The sequence below is a fragment of the Corvus hawaiiensis genome, chromosome 10 (genome assembly GCF_020740725.1).
Source record: "Corvus hawaiiensis isolate bCorHaw1 chromosome 10, bCorHaw1.pri.cur, whole genome shotgun sequence".
NCBI classification, from domain to species: domain Eukaryota; kingdom Metazoa; phylum Chordata; class Aves; order Passeriformes; family Corvidae; genus Corvus; species Corvus hawaiiensis.
Genome location: NC_063222.1, coordinates 3,238,291 through 3,257,845, shown reverse-complemented (window position 1 = coordinate 3,257,845; position 19,555 = coordinate 3,238,291). Strand labels below are relative to the sequence as shown.

The 19,555-nt window shown below is 42.4% G+C and overlaps 1 protein-coding gene across 5 annotated transcripts in view; it reads right to left on the bottom strand.

Annotated features, from left to right (window-relative positions):
- The window catches only part of ARMC8 (armadillo repeat containing 8), a 63,690-nt gene that overhangs the window by 35,561 nt on the left and 8,574 nt on the right, over nucleotides 1–19,555 (bottom strand). For 4 of the 5 annotated variants that reach the window (XM_048314303.1, XM_048314302.1, XM_048314306.1 and 1 more), the window contains exons 3-5: nucleotides 12,908–12,979; nucleotides 2,084–2,226; nucleotides 1,887–1,984 (exon numbers count right to left, since the gene is read on the bottom strand). In XM_048314303.1, the coding sequence (XP_048170260.1) occupies nucleotides 1,887–1,984; nucleotides 2,084–2,226; nucleotides 12,908–12,979 (313 nt within the window). The remainder of the gene's footprint in view (nucleotides 1–1,886; nucleotides 1,985–2,083; nucleotides 2,227–12,907; nucleotides 12,980–19,555) is intronic. The other variant, XM_048314305.1, reaches the window with a different exon arrangement.

Here is a 19,555-nt window from a genome sequence, read left to right as displayed (position 1 = left end):
AAAGCATGGCCTTGGGTATTCCCACAAGAGAAGGAAAAAAAAGGATTTGCAGAAATAGGACCTTAAGCACAATCATAAAATACTTAACTTTGAGGTATCTAACTGGAATGGGAAAGGGGAAAACGGGTTTTACAGGTGAACTAAGAGCAAGGACCCCTCAGCAGATGATAATTTCCTGTAGATATGGTTAATTCCAGGACATCCCATTTGCCTGAAGAAGGACTGGGGAAGCAGTTGATGTCACTGCTGTGCAGCAGAGAAAGCAAAGCATGAAACACCAAATCCAACCTCTTGGGCATATTGCTCCCATGCTAGTGGTTATTTTGATGCTAATGGTGCTTCTTTCCCATTTCTGTCCATATTCTACCCCTTCCTCTCCCTTCAAGACATCAAATCTCTCCTCCAGATAGTGAGCAATTAAAAGTCCCTATTGAGCACTGATCCCCAGGAAGAAATACGGATTGTTAATGGAGACAGTCATCTTAAACCCTGGCTCTGGATGCTGAGAGCAGGAAGCAGATGCCTCAGCAATTATCAACTCTTAGAGGCTGACTTGGGGGAATCTGGGAGCATGGAGTGAAGCCAAAGAAAGGAGCAGAGACACAAAGAGGAAGCCCTTGGATCACTCACTGGAGAGGCACCTTCGATGTTCACACATACAATACACATTGAGGTTTCCCTTGCTGAACAACCACAAAACACCTGGAAAAAAGGCAGTGAACAGTGGAGGACAAAGCTGGCTGATTTACCTACACACACTAAATGCAATCTGACTTCCTGAGATGGACTAACTGGCAGGTGAAATCCAGAATAGGTGTATGGTAAGATTGAGTCCATAGAAAACAACAAGTCTGCATACCTGTGTCTGGAATGAAAGTGTAAAAAGTCATTGGAAAAGGAATAGAGAACAAAACAGACATTGCAGCACTGTATAACAACTAGACAAAAAAATCATGAAGAAAATCTGTTGACTATTAACAGCCAAACTGTAGAGAAAGTATGATGTGAGAGGCCAGCTGTGCCCTTCTCTGTAAGCACCAAGACTTCCTCAGCAAGCAACAGCTCCTTGTGAGTGGGACCACTGTGGGGTCCCAGTTACCCTCAGAAGCTGGAGCTGCTCTGTGACCTCCCCCAGACTGGGGCAATGCTCCCCTTTTCCAAGGAGGAAGAGATTGCTGGTCCACTGCAGCTTTCATTCCATGGTTCACCTTATCCCTCACACCGAGACAAAGGAAGCAGCCAAACCCTCCTTGCCCCTCCTTCCCAGTAAGAGGCAGTGCCTGGGTTTGGGCAAGCCCTGGAGACAGCAGTACCTTCAGAGAGGGCTCTGCCCAGTCACCCAACCAGGGCCAGCACCAACAGCCCTGCTGGCACATGCTCCAGGATGAACTCAGGATTACAGCAACAGGAGAGGCACATTTTCTATCCTCCTGTCACTTAAATGGAAATCACACATATACTAAGTAAGAGCAGAGACATTTTAGAGGTGAAGCTCTTCCACTGGAAGTACAAAAACTGAGCAAGCCCTCTCCCATCTGGAGAGGGAGGACAGTGCTGGATAAAACTTTTAAGTTTCAGCAAGTAACTGTTGCCAGTATAGCTCTGATAATAGTACCTCTAAATACTATTTAGAGACAGTTTTTCCTCCTCAGGATTGCACACAAGTCTGATCATGTAGGTATTTTCTTTATCAGTGGGCTACCTTGGTGACCAGCTCATATCAAACAAGCCATAAATGTCAGGGGTGCCAGACACCTTAAAGGTAGGCGAGAAGTGCCAACCCTGTTGCTCAGACAAGGCCTTGTTACTACTCCAGACAACAAGATTTTTCACTCCCACCCTCTCTATAGCCTTTAAAAAGACATAATAATCTGCTTACAACTTACTGTGTATAGCAGATCCTCTGGAGTTACAGGGCTGATGAAAACGGTACGGAGACATCGCAGGCAAGCTTCAATAAACTTCAAATCTGGCGATAGCAATCCTATAAATATGGGCAAACCAACCATTCAGTCTCATGATGCTTGTTTATTTCAGTACTTTAGGAACATTTACAAACACAGATCCATTAAGGGAGGAGTACCTTGCAATAAGGCTGGGATAATATGGCAGTCTAGGAGGGATTTGACATTGTTCTCTGTCCCCATGGCAAGGCTGCCCAGGACCACTGCACATTCCGTTCTCAGCTCCGTGCTCGAGGTCTCTTGCTGGAGCAAATACAGCAACCTGCAAACAAAAGTATCTTTAGAGGAAAATTCAGATAGAAGAGAAAATTTAAGTCTGAAAGAAAATAATCTGAATCCTGCTATGTAAAGAGGATGAAATCCTTTATAGAAAGATTAAGACTGAGCAAAAGAGTAGAGGAACACTTCATTCACAATCTTTTCACACTGTGTGTTCCTACACAACTTTTACTTGGTGTAGAAAAATGCCCCACTGCTTTTTCTTTAAAAAGTACTGTCACAGTACTGATATCCAGGATGGGGCTTTCAGGATAACAGAGAGACCCCAAATTTCAGTTAAAGGAAATGCATCTGCAGTTTGAGGCTGATGGGAAAGGGAACCCTAACACCTGATCACCACTGTGGGGATGCTTATCTTTGGCAGTGATTTCTTCTGAGTCACAACTGCAAAATAATTCCATCACCAAGCACAAGCATGGGGAAGGTTGAGAGCACTCTGAGTTTTGAACACAGAAATGATTGCACACACAAAGCAAGCCCAGGAAAGTTTTACATGAAGAAAGGCAGCTGAACTGGGGCTAAACAGGATCACTTCGAGCCTAATGCACATCTTGCCAACGGTGTAGTTTGGGTCCCAATCAATTTGGATTCTTTCTACAGTATCAAGAACCAAAATACATAATCAGTGGTATACAAAATCATCACTGTCGTGGTTTTAAGTGGGTTTCAACCCACTACAATCACTAAGGAAAAATAGCACTCCCTCAATCCTGTGGAATCATAACTTTGCACTACTATTACCTCTTTACAGACAGATGGTTTTTTTCTCTGCCCTCTAGATCAGGTAAGGACAGGAAACAAAAGCTTCTGTGGTAATGTACAAATGCACTGAGAGATCCTGGCTAAAATTTATCCTGGAAAAGAAGAGGCTATTGAGCTCCTATGTGGAAAGCACAATCTCATCTACTGTTCTAACTCTGGTTGACTCCTCTGCTGTTTGTGTTGGTAAATATTGATCTAGTTACTAATTAAAAAATGTCAGTAGCAACAACCTTTTTTAAAATAGCTTTCAATAACCTAGAGGTCAATTTAGAAATTCAGAAATGCAGGAGTACTTCCTTCTGTTTTCACTAGAAAATGCTGAAGACCTGCTCTGTGTCTTCCCTGTATAGACTACCCCAATGGCCTCCTCTGATTATCAAGGCCTCCAACAAATAACCTGCTCCTTGTATGCAGAAATGTTCAGTCACCGAATCACTAAAGTTGGAAAAGCCCTTTCAGATCATCAAGTCCAACCATTAACCCAGCACTGCCAAGGCCACCACTGACCCATGTCCCCAGGCGCCACATCCACACGGTTTTTAAATCCCTGCAGGGCTGGGGGCTCCACCAGTGGCCCGGGCAGCTGTGCCAGGGCTGGGCAAGCCTTTCTGGGAGGAATTTTTCCAGTATCCAACCTGAATCTTCCTGACCCAGCCTGAGGCCGTTCCCTCTCCTCCTGTCCCTGTTCCCTGTGAGCAGAGCCCGACCCCCCCCGGCTGCCCCCTCCTGTCAGGGACTTGTGCAGAGCCACAAGGTCCCCCCTGAGCCTCCTTTGCTCCAGGCTCAGCCCCTTTCCCAGCTTCCCCAGCTGCTCCTGGGGCTCCAACCCCTTCCCCAGCTCTGTTCCCTTCCCTGGACATGCTCCAGCCCCTCAATATCATGCCCTAAAAAGACTTCCCCAAAAGGATTTTTTAAAAATTCAAAAGCACATGAAATTCTGAAGGCTATTCTCTTCCAAGGAAAGTAATTGCTATTTTCTTTCCCATTAACACGTGGAACAAATGTTACAGCTCTACTTCTGTTAAAGAGCAAAAATTAAACACTCCGACTACAATCTAAAGTCTAACATGCTTAAAATAGAAAGCCTTACTTAAACTTTATAATTAGTGAAGATCAACATTTAAGTTCCCACTTTACATACAATAAGTTTCTGAGATACTAATAATATCCTTTTCCATATCTTTAAAATAAGTCTGAGGTTCAGATCAGGTGTTCCATAGAGCTAGACATGCATACTGTAATATTTTCTATTTCTGTCCTTAAAAGACAGAACTGACACCAAGTAACATTGAAAATTAAGTAGTTCCACAAGAAACTATAAAACTAGAAAAAGTTTCAAGTGAGGAGAATCCATATAGTCACTAAAGAGAAAACTGTTAATTAATAAAGTACTGTTAAACATTAAAGACAAAGATACACATCCTTCTATTGTCCATGGGAACATCCTGGACTGGTTTGTTGTTCCCAGGCTCTAGCCTAGACAAATTCAGCAAAGATGTAATGCATTCCTCCCTTACATTAATACCATCAGAATAAAAAGGTAGAAAAATGGCATTTATATGCAGGGGACAGAAGGGAAGATTATCATTTGGATTTTGGAAACTTAAAAATATGATTAAGGTACGTGTTCATAGTCCACATGTTTTAACAACACAGAGTCTCTGCATAACCTGGATCCCTTATCTCCAGCCCTATCCCTTAGCAGCCAGCCTTTGGATTCCAAACCAGCAGAAATACTGGAACAACGCTCTGCTAGAACCACCACAACACACTTTTGTGTGCTTCAGGGAAAAACAAAAGCACAGATACACAGAAAAGACTTCTAAAACAGCAAAAGGGTACTAATGTCCTTGTTGACACTCTTCAGCCTGTGGTCCTTCTCATTACAACAAACAGGAAATGAAATAAAGCTGATGGAAAGATCTCAAAAGATCTTCACCACCATTTTCCAAGGTTTTAAAATGCAGTATTTGGACTTCTTTCAAGCTTCTACAAGGCTTCTTCAGGTATTTTCCTCTTATGTTTATAGAAAATACAACTTCTGCCATTTGTCCCTGCCCTTCTAAGGGCAATTAAGTGATTAAGGCCTTTTTCTCAGATGTCAGGAACGATACCCAGGAAGTCATATCCAAATGAGGAAAGACAGCAAACCCATCCAGAGAGACACTTCAATGGACTCCAAGAAGAAACAGAAATAAGGTCAGCAGGAGGCACAATGTACACCCGGGAAAACCAGGGATTATTTTAAAGCAGAAAACTTCCAAGGGAAGCAGCTGCTGAACAAAAGGAAACTACAGCAGCTCAGCAAGGAAGAGACACAGCTCAGATTTCCCTTTCCTTTGCCGATGACTGAGATGGGTGTGATGCACCAGAGCTCCACACCGTAACACAGATGTGCACGATTTAGACCTCCCCAATCCAGTCTGAGCACCAACCTCACAGGTAAAAAGAACAGAAATTCTCTTTCACACTCCATCCCACTTACAAGTTGTCACAAACATCTCTCAGGCTCCTAAAACACCTGGCGAGGAGATGAAACTCAGCACTTCCTCAAGGCCCATAAGCAGGCACATGGAGAAAGAGCCCAGGGTAGCAGTTTGAGGGCTGTGAAGCTTAAGACACCTTTCATTGAAGTATGTTAATGAGTAAGAGCTTTAATTGAGTCATGATTATCTGAACATTTATTACCAGTCCCCTTGCAAAGGGGATGAATACACTATTTGTGGAATTACCACGATTCTTACAGGTTTTACTCTACCTTGGAAGATGCTTGTACTCCAGTCCATTGCAAGAAGGCCCAAAAGCTCTGCCCTGGAAACCCCTGTGATGAACATACAGATGAAGGCACTGCTGAGGCGAGTTACCCCTGCTGGCTAACAGAATATGGAATAAAAAGTCACTGCAGGCACAGAGGGCACCTCTGAACATGCTCAAGTCCCTGTGAGAGCCAACCCCATACTGTGAATGGAATCAATGTATTGAGAATAGCTCAAACAAGGCAGGACAACAAACTTTTTTTTTTTTCAATCTGTTCTTTCCAGTGCTAAAAAGCACTACTTTTCAGACATAACAGGAAGCAATCACTTTCCACAGAAATTCCCAAAGACACAACTAAGTATAATACTAAAAGCATTCAGAATAATTTCTGTACAATAATATCTGAAGTGACAAACTAAATAGCTACAGATTCTTACACAGGAAGATTCAAAAATGAGTGATTTTTATGACTTGTTAGTCACAGAAATTTATCCTGAAGTGGGATGCCAGTTTCCCTTCTGGAGGCAATGGTAATTCCAAATCTCCAGAGGCTGGACCCAAGGGACCTGGGCTAACTCTATGCCCTAATAAGCCCTACAAAGCAAAGATAACTGCTTCTGAAATATTTCACATGGTGCAAGTAGTTTTTTAGAAGAGCCAAGCTGAGCAGTATGCAGTGTGTAAGTAGGGAAGTTGGCTGCACAGAAAGCTTTTCCCTAAGGAGTAAAACAAGGAGTCTCAGCTTACAGCTCTAGTAATTTATCCTAATGCTTAGACATCCTCAGTGACATTAATATTCCATGAGCTGTTCTATATACACCACATAACCTGCATCCAGCCTGATTCCTGCTCACGTAACTAAATCCACCTTTGGAGAGTTTCAATATCTACTGAGCTGCAAGAGGTCTGGATTTGAAGCTCTACATTTTTAATGACTACAATCAAGTTTTGCCTCACCCTCCTCTCTAACGATGTTTCATTTGAAAACAGCCCCAGCTCCTCCCCATGCAGCCCCGTTTACTGCAGGAATACCTCCCCACAGATTCCTGTCCTGCTTCCTACCCTGGTGCTCCCAGCTCCCTCGAGGTGCTCACACACCCCCTTCTAGAGTGACCTGAAGGCTACTGAGGTGCCTGCAGCACAGCCTCTCCTCTTGGTTAGTAGATCAAACCCCTCCCTCCCAGTGCATCAGCACTGTCAGAGCTCCAGTCTGAGCTGAATTTATTCCAATGTTTCCCCCTAAGACCATTCCATGACCCACTCAGCAAAATATAAATACATCCATTCTCTGCAGCCATTTATACCAGAATATGTGGGATCAACACACAGCCCCTGAAACCAGAGATAAATTTACATAAACAATACTCAGAGCTTTTTAACTTACACAGTGAATTACACTAGTTCATTTTAAGACTATTTTTGAGATGGTAAAAGCCTTTTGCTTTCACAAAAGGTATGGTTAATAGGCGTTACATAAAGCAGCATCTTCACCTAGTCTTGCTTCAACCATCTTATCACTTTGGTCAAGACTGATGTCTTATTCCTAAGTCCACCACCGGACTGTTCATTCCATTTACTCTGATAAAACACATTCAAACTTTATTCTAAGTCTTCCAGAAATTCCTGTCGAATTAGAACATCAGCCAGCCAATGACTGCCATCTGAACAACTACTGTTCATTTAGACAAACCAATTCTGAAAGCTTTTTGGCTGAGGATACCAACAATCAAGATGTTTCTACTTCCCATTCGCCTGTAGTTTGAAATTCTCCATTGTATACCAAAAAGACTACACTACAGTCTCACTGAGTTTGAGATCACCAGCCAATATCCAGCATCTGCACATGAAAGAGGACGTCAAGAATACATTTTTGAGTAATTTTGTACAGATTTGACGCTTCCAGCTCCTTAAGTACAAGGAACACCAGGTACCATAAAGCTACCTTCTACATGATGTTTTTAAACTTGAAACTTAAAATTCTAATAAAAATACACAACAGAAAAGGTAGCATTAGAAGTACATCTTGTATTAACAACTTCCTCTTTACTATCAGAACAGGCACTTCAGAGATATGGGGTTGTACAGCTTTTAAACAGCAGCTCTCATACAATTCTGCTGACTGCAAATGTTTGCCTTGACTCACCTGTACTCCACAGCTGGGTTAGAAGAATACCTTGTTCCAGTTACATACATCATCCTTGTGGAGAGGGTTATTCCTCATTAAGAGATGTCTAATTATGCAATCAGGTCCTGACTCCTGACCTGATTTGAAGAAAAGCAAAGGACAACCACAGGAGGCCTGTGAGAGCCTCTGCTCCCCACCTCTTTCACCACCCTAGAGCAAAGCAAGCCTTGGAAAACACCAGCACGGCAGGTGAAGCTCCTTCCCCCAAGACAGCAAACCACAGCACCTGGGCACAGATCCCTGCCCTATGGAAAGCATGACAGAAAATGTACAAAGAACAGAACAAGGCATCAGGAAACAACTGCGTCCTGGCCTTGTAAGGACATCCAAGAAATTTGGACTAAATGCTCCCTAATGTGCATGACAGACCTCACAGTACTGTGTCCAAGTGCATGGAGTTCCTGGAACCAAGCTGGGAACATGCCAGGGATGATGAAGGTCCCAGAAGATGTGCAGACCTGATAACAGCACATTTATTAACACCACCAGCAGAGGCCAGGCCTCAGCTCCTGCAGGCACCAGGGCAACCAGGTGGGCACAGAGGAGCCACGAGGAGTTCTGACAGATGCTCAGGTCACTGGCCTTGCTCTGAGGCAGGACCAAACACTGAACCATTTGAAGTGACTGTCCTGGCTGATTTTCCAGCTCCCCGTGGTGGGCATCCACGGCACTGTCACCCCAGCAGCCCCCCAGCACCTCAAGGCACATTTCTCCACTGCTGTAGGGCAAGTCCTGCTCTCCCCATCCTCTGCTTGTCTGTCTAGTTTCTAACTCCACAGAACAAGATGTGCTTTTTGTGAGAGCTACTTTTGTGTGATTATTGAGCTGAGGCAGTGTCTGTGCAGTCAAACACAACACACAAAGTGGAGGTAGGACGTGGTCAGAAGCACAGAGGGTGCTTCTGTGAGAAGAGCTCTGTTACACCAACCTGGCCTCTCACTGCACCTTTACCTGCACTGCCAGGGGCAGAGACACCAAAAGCATTTCCATTCTCATCTTTTTTACCAGGTTACACAGCTATCAAAGCAGCAATCTTTTATTCTTTTGGCAAACTCTAAAGGAACACTGCCTGAAGGAATTTGATTACGTTTAACAATAAATCAAAATAGAAAATTTCATGTTGGTGTGTTCACAGCCCTAGAAACAATTCAAAACCCCAAAAATTCTTTTTTTACTTCCATAGGCAACCTAACAGTCTGTGCAGAACTCAAAATTCAAATGATGGAATGGAAGAGAGTCCTTCAGCTGTTCTACATGGCCTTTAAAATGTGCTCCAAAGAAATTTAAAACATTAAAAAACCCAGCAGTTAAACAGAATCACTAATAAATGATAGGGAGAGGTTAAAATTAACTATATAAAATTCTTTGAGGTGCACCTACATAGAGAAAGCTTTGGGAAGAAGTACACTACCACCTCACCACTCCAAGTAATTGACTTTATGTGACAGGGGAAAAATCAGCTGGAAGTTAGAAAATCATTTTCAGTAAGTGACAAGAATGATTTAGTGGTTTTGTTAAAGGCCCTGGGTGGTTGGGATTAAGATTTGATTTTAAAACTGTATTAATTTTGGAGCAAAGGAATAACTGAAGCTCTTAACGAAGTGGATTAGACTTTAAATACTGAACTCTCAGCAATAATTAGATCAGCAATAACTTAATTCAGGTAAGGTTTTTGTCAAAATCGCACAGATCAGAGCTTCAACAAGGAACTACAACAAACAGGAAGACAGAACTATGCTCTGCTCACTGGGATTTAACATTGCCTTGCCCATGCTCTGCCATCCCCACATGAAAGAAGGAAGGAAACTGTCCCAGGACTGAAAGGCCCCGTTGGTGCCTGGATGGCAAACCAGCAATGCTGCATCTCTCCAGGTACCAAAGCTGCTCCACAGACCTGCAACACTGACTCATCAGGAACTTCCTCGTGCTCCTTTCACTGAAGGGTTTTCTTTTCCAATTCCACCTCTGTGAGCCATTTACAGTTCAGAGGATTGGGAGCCAGCAGCACTGCAGACTGCTACCGGATGAACTCAGAAAAGAACAATTTACATTTGAACTGATGATTCAATCATTTCCGAGATTTAGGCTGTAAGAGGAACTGACAGAAAGCATTAAATATTGAACTTGGACTCTGAAGAGGTGTCTGACATGGTGATAGACACAAAAGTATTTGCTGCAGTATTTGCTCTTATAAAACTGCTGAGTAAAGGGGCACACCAACATTTACTGGGGATTTCTTGGTCTCTGCTAGCACTAAAGCAAAGGTAGAAGGAAAAAAAAGCTGAAGGACAGTACAAGCAGGTAACTATTTTTGGCAATGGTGTCTTAGCTTTAAGTTGGTCTGCCACTGAAAGAACTTGGCCTTAAAACAACTTTTCCCCTCTAAACTTTAAAAATTCTGTTTTCTGGGACTGCTACTAAAAAGCAAGAATTTCAAAAAGTAACATTTCTGCAGTCCTGACAGGGGCCCAAGGCCAGCATTCCATGAGAATGGAAATTTTATGATTCTAGGAAGAGATATAGAAAATCATTTCTTAGGAAACAAAATCCACACACAAGCTGGCTATTTCCATTCTGAACATCCAGGGCCAAGTCTGTGCACACATTCATACAGTTTTAACACCTCCTAGTTTTAAATTCCAGACATGGCAATTCCACAAGCTTTCTTCAATCAACTTTGTTTTTCCTAGCACCATCTTCAGAACGAGCAGACCTGAGGTGACCACGGGTCAGACTGAATATTAAAGGACCCCAAAAAAATTCATTTGAGGTATTGATACATGCCCCTTTCCAAAGATGACCCCACTCAACAGCCAGCTCACAGATTCAGGAGGCCACTGGCCCAGAAGCGACATGGATCCACCATTCTTCCACAGCAGCTGCTTCCTTTGTAGGGAGATCTTCAAAGGACTTTGCATTTCTTTGCAGTATTTTAAAATAATAGCGCTTTTGCATACATTCCAGTAGTATTTGGCCCCATTTCAAACAGAAGATACTTCCTAGACTTGTTTCCAAACCCTGTACGAGTCTGTTCTAATATGTGAATATACTGTTTTCTTTTCCACTAAGTGACAGGTCTGAAGGGGTTCCTTGGGTCTAAAGAGTATTTTCTGAAAGCTGGATGGAGGAATACTCAGGGAAGAGAAGCAAGAAATGAGCAAACAAGCTGAACCACAGGACAAAGCAGCAGCAGAACTCTAACAATTCCCATTAGAGAAGAGAACCAACTTCCCGTGGGAGGCTGCAACTGAACTCTGTGAAAAGAAAACTGTTCTTGAAGACTTAAACCAAAGAATGCCAGGTTGGTTATTCCTCTCCTCGCTGAGGGAGAGGCCTGGCTTAGCAGATTGGAATTCCACAGGTCACTGTACTCCACCAGCTTCACCCATTAGAAGGCACATCAAAAGAGCCAACAGATTCCCACCCCCTTGACAGAGAACAACCAAAGGAGTTCTCTAATCCAAACAGTCTATAATCTAGTTAAGTCTGTCTGCAACACCTTGAGGAAATCGTAAAGCCTTCAGAAAGGCACTTGGGGATAGAGGATGTCAGGTTATAGCCACAGAGAATCATCTTTGGTCACAATAACCCAATGTATTTGAAGAGCCTTTTCTGAAGATCTCTGAAGAGATTTCCTGTCATTTGTGAATAACTTGTCCTGAAGTGAGGACAAGTGTGATAGTTCACCTTTTAACATTTCCCAGGTCCAGTCACTTATCTGCAGCTGTAGAATAACTGTATAATTTACCTGGGCACCCAGAAGGCATTAACAACAATGAAGAAAAAAGCATTTTTGAATTTTCATTACTGGGCACAGAACAAGCAGCAGCAGAAAGCAGGATAACTGAGGGAACAGAAGCCCTACAAAACATAAGAACAGGCAGATTCTAGATTTGGAAGGTGAAGATCTTCTGTAGCTTTTAAAATGGGAACCACAAGAATCAGCAGGACTTGCAAAAACCCCTTAAGGCCTGTTGCTGATAGAAATTCCATAAATTTCACATCATCTTCAACAAATGCCCACTTTCATCTTTTCATCTCCTGTGAAATCTTCTCTTCACCTGTTTGCATCTGGTCGAAAGGGAAGATAATCCAGCAGGTTTTGGACAGGGGGTAGCCCCATTGCTAATCCCTAGAGAATTTCAAGGGCTGGCCTTGGCACAAACTCAGTCTGTCAGTGAGAAGATACTCTCTGCAAATAAAAAGCATTTTTGACAAGGCAGCAGCAGCTCTCAAGCAGGATAGTTTGGGACCTGGTTGCCATTTAAGCAAAAAGATACAGGTGTGTGCCACACTGCCAGCACAAGCATTGCAGCGCTCAAGGTTTTCCTTCTCCAATGCTGCAAAGTGAGGCTGTAAGAAAGCTGGAGGAGAAGAGGGGGGAAATGAAAGCTGGAGTGAGCAGTCTAGGAGCTAAAGTTACCTGTTCAATTTGTACTAGTGGAATCAGGGTCCAGAAAATGTTAACATCAGCTGAAGCAGCAAGGCACAATAAAGTATGATCAATGGTTTTTAATCCTCTGAAGCAAGTGGAGCAGACAAGCAAATTATCTCAGATGTTTTTCAATATTTTAAATCAAATCTTTAACATAACCTTACACATTTTCAGTTATGAACTCACCAGGCAATTGGCTGAAGAACAGGATTAAGATACAACCACTTTCATCCATCATTAATATCAATGTCAAAAAAATAGATTTTATTCCTGAGCTGGTAAAGTTCAATAAAAACACCAAGACTACTTTAGAGAATTCTATGAAATTCTAAATGAAAAGCATTACTCAACAGCCTGTTCTGTAATACATGAGTTTAACAGATACTTCAAATCTCTCTCGGTTACATTAAAGAAAGTATTCAGTCAACTACAATCAAAGTTAAAACAAAAAAGTGCCTGTGATCCAAGGATCATTATTCCAGACCTGTTGTGAATCAGTGAAAAGGAGAGTAGCAAAGGACATACCTTGGAACTGCTCCCAAAACAATCAAGTTGGCTTTTTGTTTGTTGTTTCCAATTACAGCATTTTTCATATCTCTGTAAATCCAGAAAGAAAAACAAACCCTGGTAAATTATGCTGAGGTACTGAGGGCTTATCTATAGAATTTACTATTTCCATGAGGCTTATCAAGCAGTTTTCCACATGTCCATGCTGCAGCTACAGACTGGGCAGTGCTTCAGGGCACAGTCTCCTCAGCCCACAGGAACATACCCCAGAGCTCTGGGATTCCACTACATCCCAGCTCCTGCAAGTAAGCAAAAACCCAAACTATCTCACATGCACATCAGACACCAAGAAGTCTTATTACTGAGAAAAACTAGATACACTGGTTCTTTGTGCCCATAGAGTCACTAGACTTCTAAAACAATTTAAAACCCCCACTGTTGGTTGGGAAGTCAAATACTGGTAATTTAAAGTATTTACTGAATACTGAGTGCAGGAAAAGGTAAGCTAAGAAAAAGGAACAAGGAACTATCACCAGTCTCCAGAGACCAGGCTTTCACTCTCCTCTTCACCCCAAGCTTCCTTTCACGTATTTCAGCAGGACACCTAAACATCTGTACATCAAAATCTCAGGAATAAAGTGGAAACCAGAGCATTTTCCTGCCTGAGTCACTGCAAGGCTACACACAGGCATTCATACTGTACATAGTACATACAGGCATTCATACTGCAGTACCAGAACATGGGAAGCACTTTGGAAAGCAGACACTGGTTGTGCACACTAAGAATTCCTATGAAAACCTGTAGTTTGCATCCTTGTTCAGAAAATTGCTACTGCATCCTAAAAACGATCACCACCTGCTCATTTTTTCTCTTTGAATGAGCACACTGAGCATACATGAACATCCAGAAAATCTGAAAGCAAGCTTGCAACTTAGAACTGGTTTCAGAAAATCAAGATGATTCATTTCTAGGAAGCTTTCTAGTTGTTGGGGCCTTTAAGAGCAAAGAACGAAGAGAGATCAACTTCAGGTAATTCTTTATCAACAAAAAACCAAAACTAGATAATTATAGTGTTAGCAGCAAAACTGATTAAGTTAATCACTATGCATATAATTTATTCAAATAATTTGGGAGCGTCAGTGGTTGCTTTAAGTGAGCACATTTTCTTGCCTCTCCATCTCTCCCAGTGGCTATCTGCAATTTTTAAGAACCATAGAGCATCCCCATCCTGTAAGACCTGCCCTGGCCAGCAGGAACACCACACAGTCCTTTGGTGCCCTCTGAAAAAGATTTCACTGCACCAGGCAGCTGTCCAGAGTGCCCCAAGTTTAACAACTCCCTCCACTAGAGTTGTAAAAAACTTCTTAGCCAAGGCAGGCAACACCTCATTGGCACAAACAGGACCTTCATAAAGCTCAATTAGCAAAAGCTAATTGCCTGTTCTCCCTGAATTTCTCCACATGCTCTCCCTTGCATACACAAGGGTGCTCAAGGAATTCCAAACTAGCTCCAAGTCTGGCTGCGATCTCGGAGCTCCAGCACGGGAGCAGCACTAAAAGCAGCTCAGCTGCAGTTCTGTGTGCACCTGAATCCAGCAGAGTCAGGAACCCCCCAGCCAAGAAGCCATCACTGAACAGCAAGTGCCAGCCCAGCACAACTCCAGGCAGCTCAGCATCAGTGGGACATGCTGCACCTTCCCGTTGTGTCTCCCTAAGCTGGGTAACTTCACACCACAAGGCAGGAGGTAGAGGAGAAAGAGCAAGGTCAGGAGACAGGCTAAGCTGGAAGCCCCTGAAAATTCCACAAATGGAGTTGAAGATGTCACTAAAATCAGAAACAGTATTTCAGTGGTTTCTATGCTGAACCCTTCACAGTAAAGGTCATTTTTAAAAGTTTGTGAAATACAAGAGTCAGTCCAAAACAGTGGCAGAAGCAATGGTCAGATGTCTCAGAGCAATAATGAAAATTGCACCAACAGATGTGTTAAGCTCAGGTACTAAAGTGCTCAGGCCACTCCAGGACTTCTGAAGAGGCTGCCTCTCCCTGCCACCCTGAGGCACCAGAGCCATGGGAAAAGCTGCACCGTATCCACAATGTGCAAAGGCATCTCAGGGAGCTAAAGAGGAGGCACTAATCAAGCACTCTGAAAATTAACAAACAGATTTTGGTGATGTTTTCATGCTCTGCTCAGGTGATTTTACACCATATTTTGTGTTAAAAAAAAAAAAAACACCGAAACAAAACCGAAAACAAACACTACCCAACTTTTGTGACTCCTGGCCCAATCCCATAACAAAATGATTTGTTAACCTTATAACCATCTAATAAGTACTGCCTATTAGAATTTGATTTAGAGACCCTTTCACAAGTGTCAGGAGCATGGCCAAGTTCCATAACACTCAAGTGGAGAGGGTTAGTGAGGGCATAGTCCTGATCTGTAAGTGATTCAGATTAATTTCTCCATCCCATGTTCATAAAGTTCCTCAGAAAAGTTATGTCAGACAGGTAAGAAACAGCACAAGCTTGAAATTTCTGACAAATCCAACACATGTACATTTGACCAACTTCAACTTGCAGGCAAGTCAAATACCTTCATATTGGTAAGGTGACCAAAACCTGTCAGAGACAGGACTCCAAGGTCCCCATGTCTGTGTGCATTATGGCATTCCCAAGTTCCCTGCCACGCTTCTCTCTTCCAAGCTGCCACCTGCAGAAGTGACCCTATTCAGTACACAGGAAGTCGTGGCTATGGAAAGCAAGAACACCCTTCAAATACCATATTTCAATGTTGAATAGTAGTAGATTTCTCTTGTGTACTATGAAAAATAATTATGTCATTCCATATGACATTTTAGAGAGGTTTTCCTGATAAGGAAGCCTAATTCCCTAGGAAGTAAGGAACTATCATATGCTGTTCTAGACTACCAGGTCCCTGGTGAATCATAAACCTTGGAAAAACTGAGGGCGACTCCCTTATTTGAGAACACCACCTCCAACGAGTTCAAGCTTGACTGATTTCAGATCCAAGACATCATGAGATTCATCCAAGGAAAAAAAAAAGCAGCAAAGATCACTATCTTGTACAAGAGGTAACAAACTTCAGAAACTGAGTCCAAAACTAACACCCACTTTATTTCCAAATGTCAGGCACCCTGCTCCCATTTCCTCTGTGCAAAGGAGTCCTTGGCATGAGGAAGGAGGGAACAGCAGGAACAATGCAGTTACAGGGAGATGAGAACTTCAGCAGAACAACTCATCTGTGGTGACTCCAGGCCTAACCTTTGACAGCACCATGATCCAGAGGGAGATGCAGCCTTTCCAATTCCCAGCTCCAAGCTCTCCAGCAGGTTATGAGCCTGCTGCCAGGCACCAGCACAGCCAGAGCAGCCTCCCAAGAGAAACTCAGACTGGGCACCTGCACCCAGAACACCTCAGCACTACTGAGTTTCTCAGCTCAGGACTGCAACTGTGGAGAGCCAAAAGACAAATCTGAAGCTCCATAAAACAGAGCCCTTAAGATGCATTCGAGGTTGGATGGGTTTTTGGTTTGGTTTTTTTTAATATCCTGAATATTAAATCTTATAGTTTAGATTCAGACTAAATTCCGAATCATTTAACAAAATAACTTGAATTACAATCAATTTAATGTATAGATTTAAAACCTGATACTTATGCTGACATTTACTATAGTGCAATTAAGTAACTTACATTAAAAAAACCTGCAAGGAGGAGTAACACAGGCTGCCAACAATAAAATACTGCCGAGATCCTAGCTAAGTGCTTGGGAATATTGCTTCCTGAAGTGCTAAACCAGCTTTTTCAATCTCTTATTGCTTCTTAAAGAAATAAAAATACCATTTTATCAGTTCAGCCCTGTGACCACTCAGCTTTAAGTTATGAAACAACCTAGAGACTAGAAGAGCAGCAAGACTGATTTTCTTCCTACAAACTTGAGAAAAGCAGAAAAAAATTATCAGGTGATGTTTATCAGCTCTAGCAATGTTTTGGAACATTGCAACCCAAAAGCAATCAGTTCAATTAATTAGCTATAAATAAAGTGCAATGCATGCTAGTATATGAACACAGCATGAGTGTTTAAAATATTTTAGGAGTACATTAAACTAAAGAAAAATCTAATTTCCATCTAAATACAGCTTGAGAAGAGTTACAAGAGGAACTAATCTGCCACCTGTGTATGAAGTTCTGGTTTTATTCTGATATTTAATGTGTAATTACTTAAAGGCACCAGATATAGCCACTTCAGATAAGCAAGAAGCAATATTAAATATAACAGTTTGTGAGTAAAAGACCAGTTTCAATGATTCTTAACCAATAAAAAAATATTATTAAATGTCTACACCCTGAGAAAATTAGCAGTCAATGAAAATTACTATTGCAGAAAGAAGCTGAGGCGCTGACCTTCATCCTACACAGAAGTTACTGAAGTTCAACATCTTCATGAGGTCAGTTCTAAATTCGGGACTCCTTCCACGGGATAAAATCCCAATGCAACAGAAGAGTGAGCTCAGGTCCCAGCTGAGAAAGAAGCGGCTTTCACAGCATCCCCAGTGAGCCCCCATACCTGCATCTCTCCTGCAAAAGAAACCCTGAGAAAGCAGCATGGATACAAGGACACCCACGGGGCAATTTGGTTCTACCTCCATCTTTAAATACAGTAAATCAAGCACAAACAGAACAAACTGTAGAATTCTGTTAGGAAGCCCGGGCGCTTTCCTACGTCACCTTCCACCAAAGCAATACAAAAGATCTTGAAACAAACCAGAGTGACTTGAGGAAGCAGCCACAGGAACTCCACAGAAGAAGAGGAAATAAACAGCCTGCATGACATTTCCTCATCTTATGGCTTTTGAAAACAGCAAGGAGCCATATCTCAGGGGTTCCTAGACAGAGGAGGGTATCAAACATGAGCTGAACAATCACAGAAGGAAAAGTAGCCCTGGGCACCTCCAGCCAACGCTTTCACTTTTAGTATGAAACAGTTCCCAGAGCTTCTGAGCCAGTTACACAGCCAGAGGAAGCTCCCCACACAAAGCACTATCAGGGCTGGAGATTTCTCTACCAGGGGCTGCCCAAAGTCACCAACAATAGAGTGGTGCAAAGCAGCATTCTCAAAGGTTTCAAAAACTCAAAATACAACCTTCTAAAAAGCCGAGGTACTGGCAGCTGATACAGGGACACAGCTCAGACAAAAACCAGCTGCCCCAACTCCAGGAGAGTTTCTAAGTTTCAGGATCATAGAAGCAAATGGCACCTGCACTGGCTGCACTACAGCCAGAAGCCCACTGAGGAGGAGCTAAGTTTGGACAATTATGCTTCCTACAGCTTTTGTCTCCTCCTCCTGCTCCCTTCCCTCCGCTCTCCCATTTTTGTAGACAGATGCAAAATAACATCAGGAATTAATGACCAGTTTTGCATGCTAAAACATGTCCATCCATACTGTCACAGAATTAATTTCTAAGATGGATACTAAGATGGCTTGAAGCTGTTTTCTACTCCTTTAGTAAGCAGAGTGTACTAACATGATTCCTGGTCCAATCAAGTGAATAAAATGTTACAAACTCCTGCCAACTCAAGCAAACCACAGAAGTCCTAAATCAGCTTATTTTTAAGGTTAATCATCAAGTTGGGAAGCAAAGTTTCAAGATTTCTAATCCCATTCAAAAATATCAGTTGATGCAATGAAAAAGATGATTTTACAGGAGAGAACAAAGCAGCACATCAAGACAGCGTTACTCAACTCCTTTGAATTTTAACACTTGGAAACTGTGACACAATCAACACACCGTGCAAACTAAACAAACAATATTTAAACAAAAGCTCCTCAATCCATGGTTGTTCTCCATCTTAATTTTGTAGTCTCAGTGCATAAAATCAAAGTGCTGTAGAAAAATAGCACCTGGCTATAATTACAGCACCACAGAACAGGAGAATTTAACACACATAACGCTAAAAGTGATCATTTAACCCAACTCCTCCATATCACAATGCCACTGAGAATGCTTGAACTCCTATCTCAAGTATCCTCTCTGGAGAGGCAACTTACCGTGTCGTAAGTTTTCCTGCCAAAGAAAGTCTACCAAACAGAAAGGGAAGTGTTTCAGTGACCCATACCTGTAGTTAGATATTGATAGCTTGCTCCTAGCCTGAATTTATCCTGTTTTCCAGTGCTCCTCTCGCTGTGTGTGACAGACTGCAGAAACCTCTCATACCAAACCTTCACCTCCACATCGGAGTTTACATCACGTGCTGCCCTTCTGATCAAGCTTAACAACGTCAGGTCTCCATGTCTTTGGCTGCAGTTTCAACTCAAGTTCCTTTGCAGTCTCTACCTGGACTGGCAAAAGGGAGCTGCTACTTCTTCCACCTCTCCCAAGTACGTTTTATTGCCTCATCCTTTGTACTAAGTCTGGATATTGTGCTACAAGTTACACAAGATCAGTAATGGATAGACAATTTGCCTCACTCAGCCTTAAAAACAATGTAACCCAAATTTAAAGGGCTTGAAATTAGTGGAGGATGGGAGTTTAGCTAACTTTTATTATATAACCTTTATAAACTAAAAAAACAAAACCAACAAAACCACAAAAACCATAGCTCGAGAGAGCTCCGTGCTACCAGCATTTCAATTTCAGCATCAATCTCTG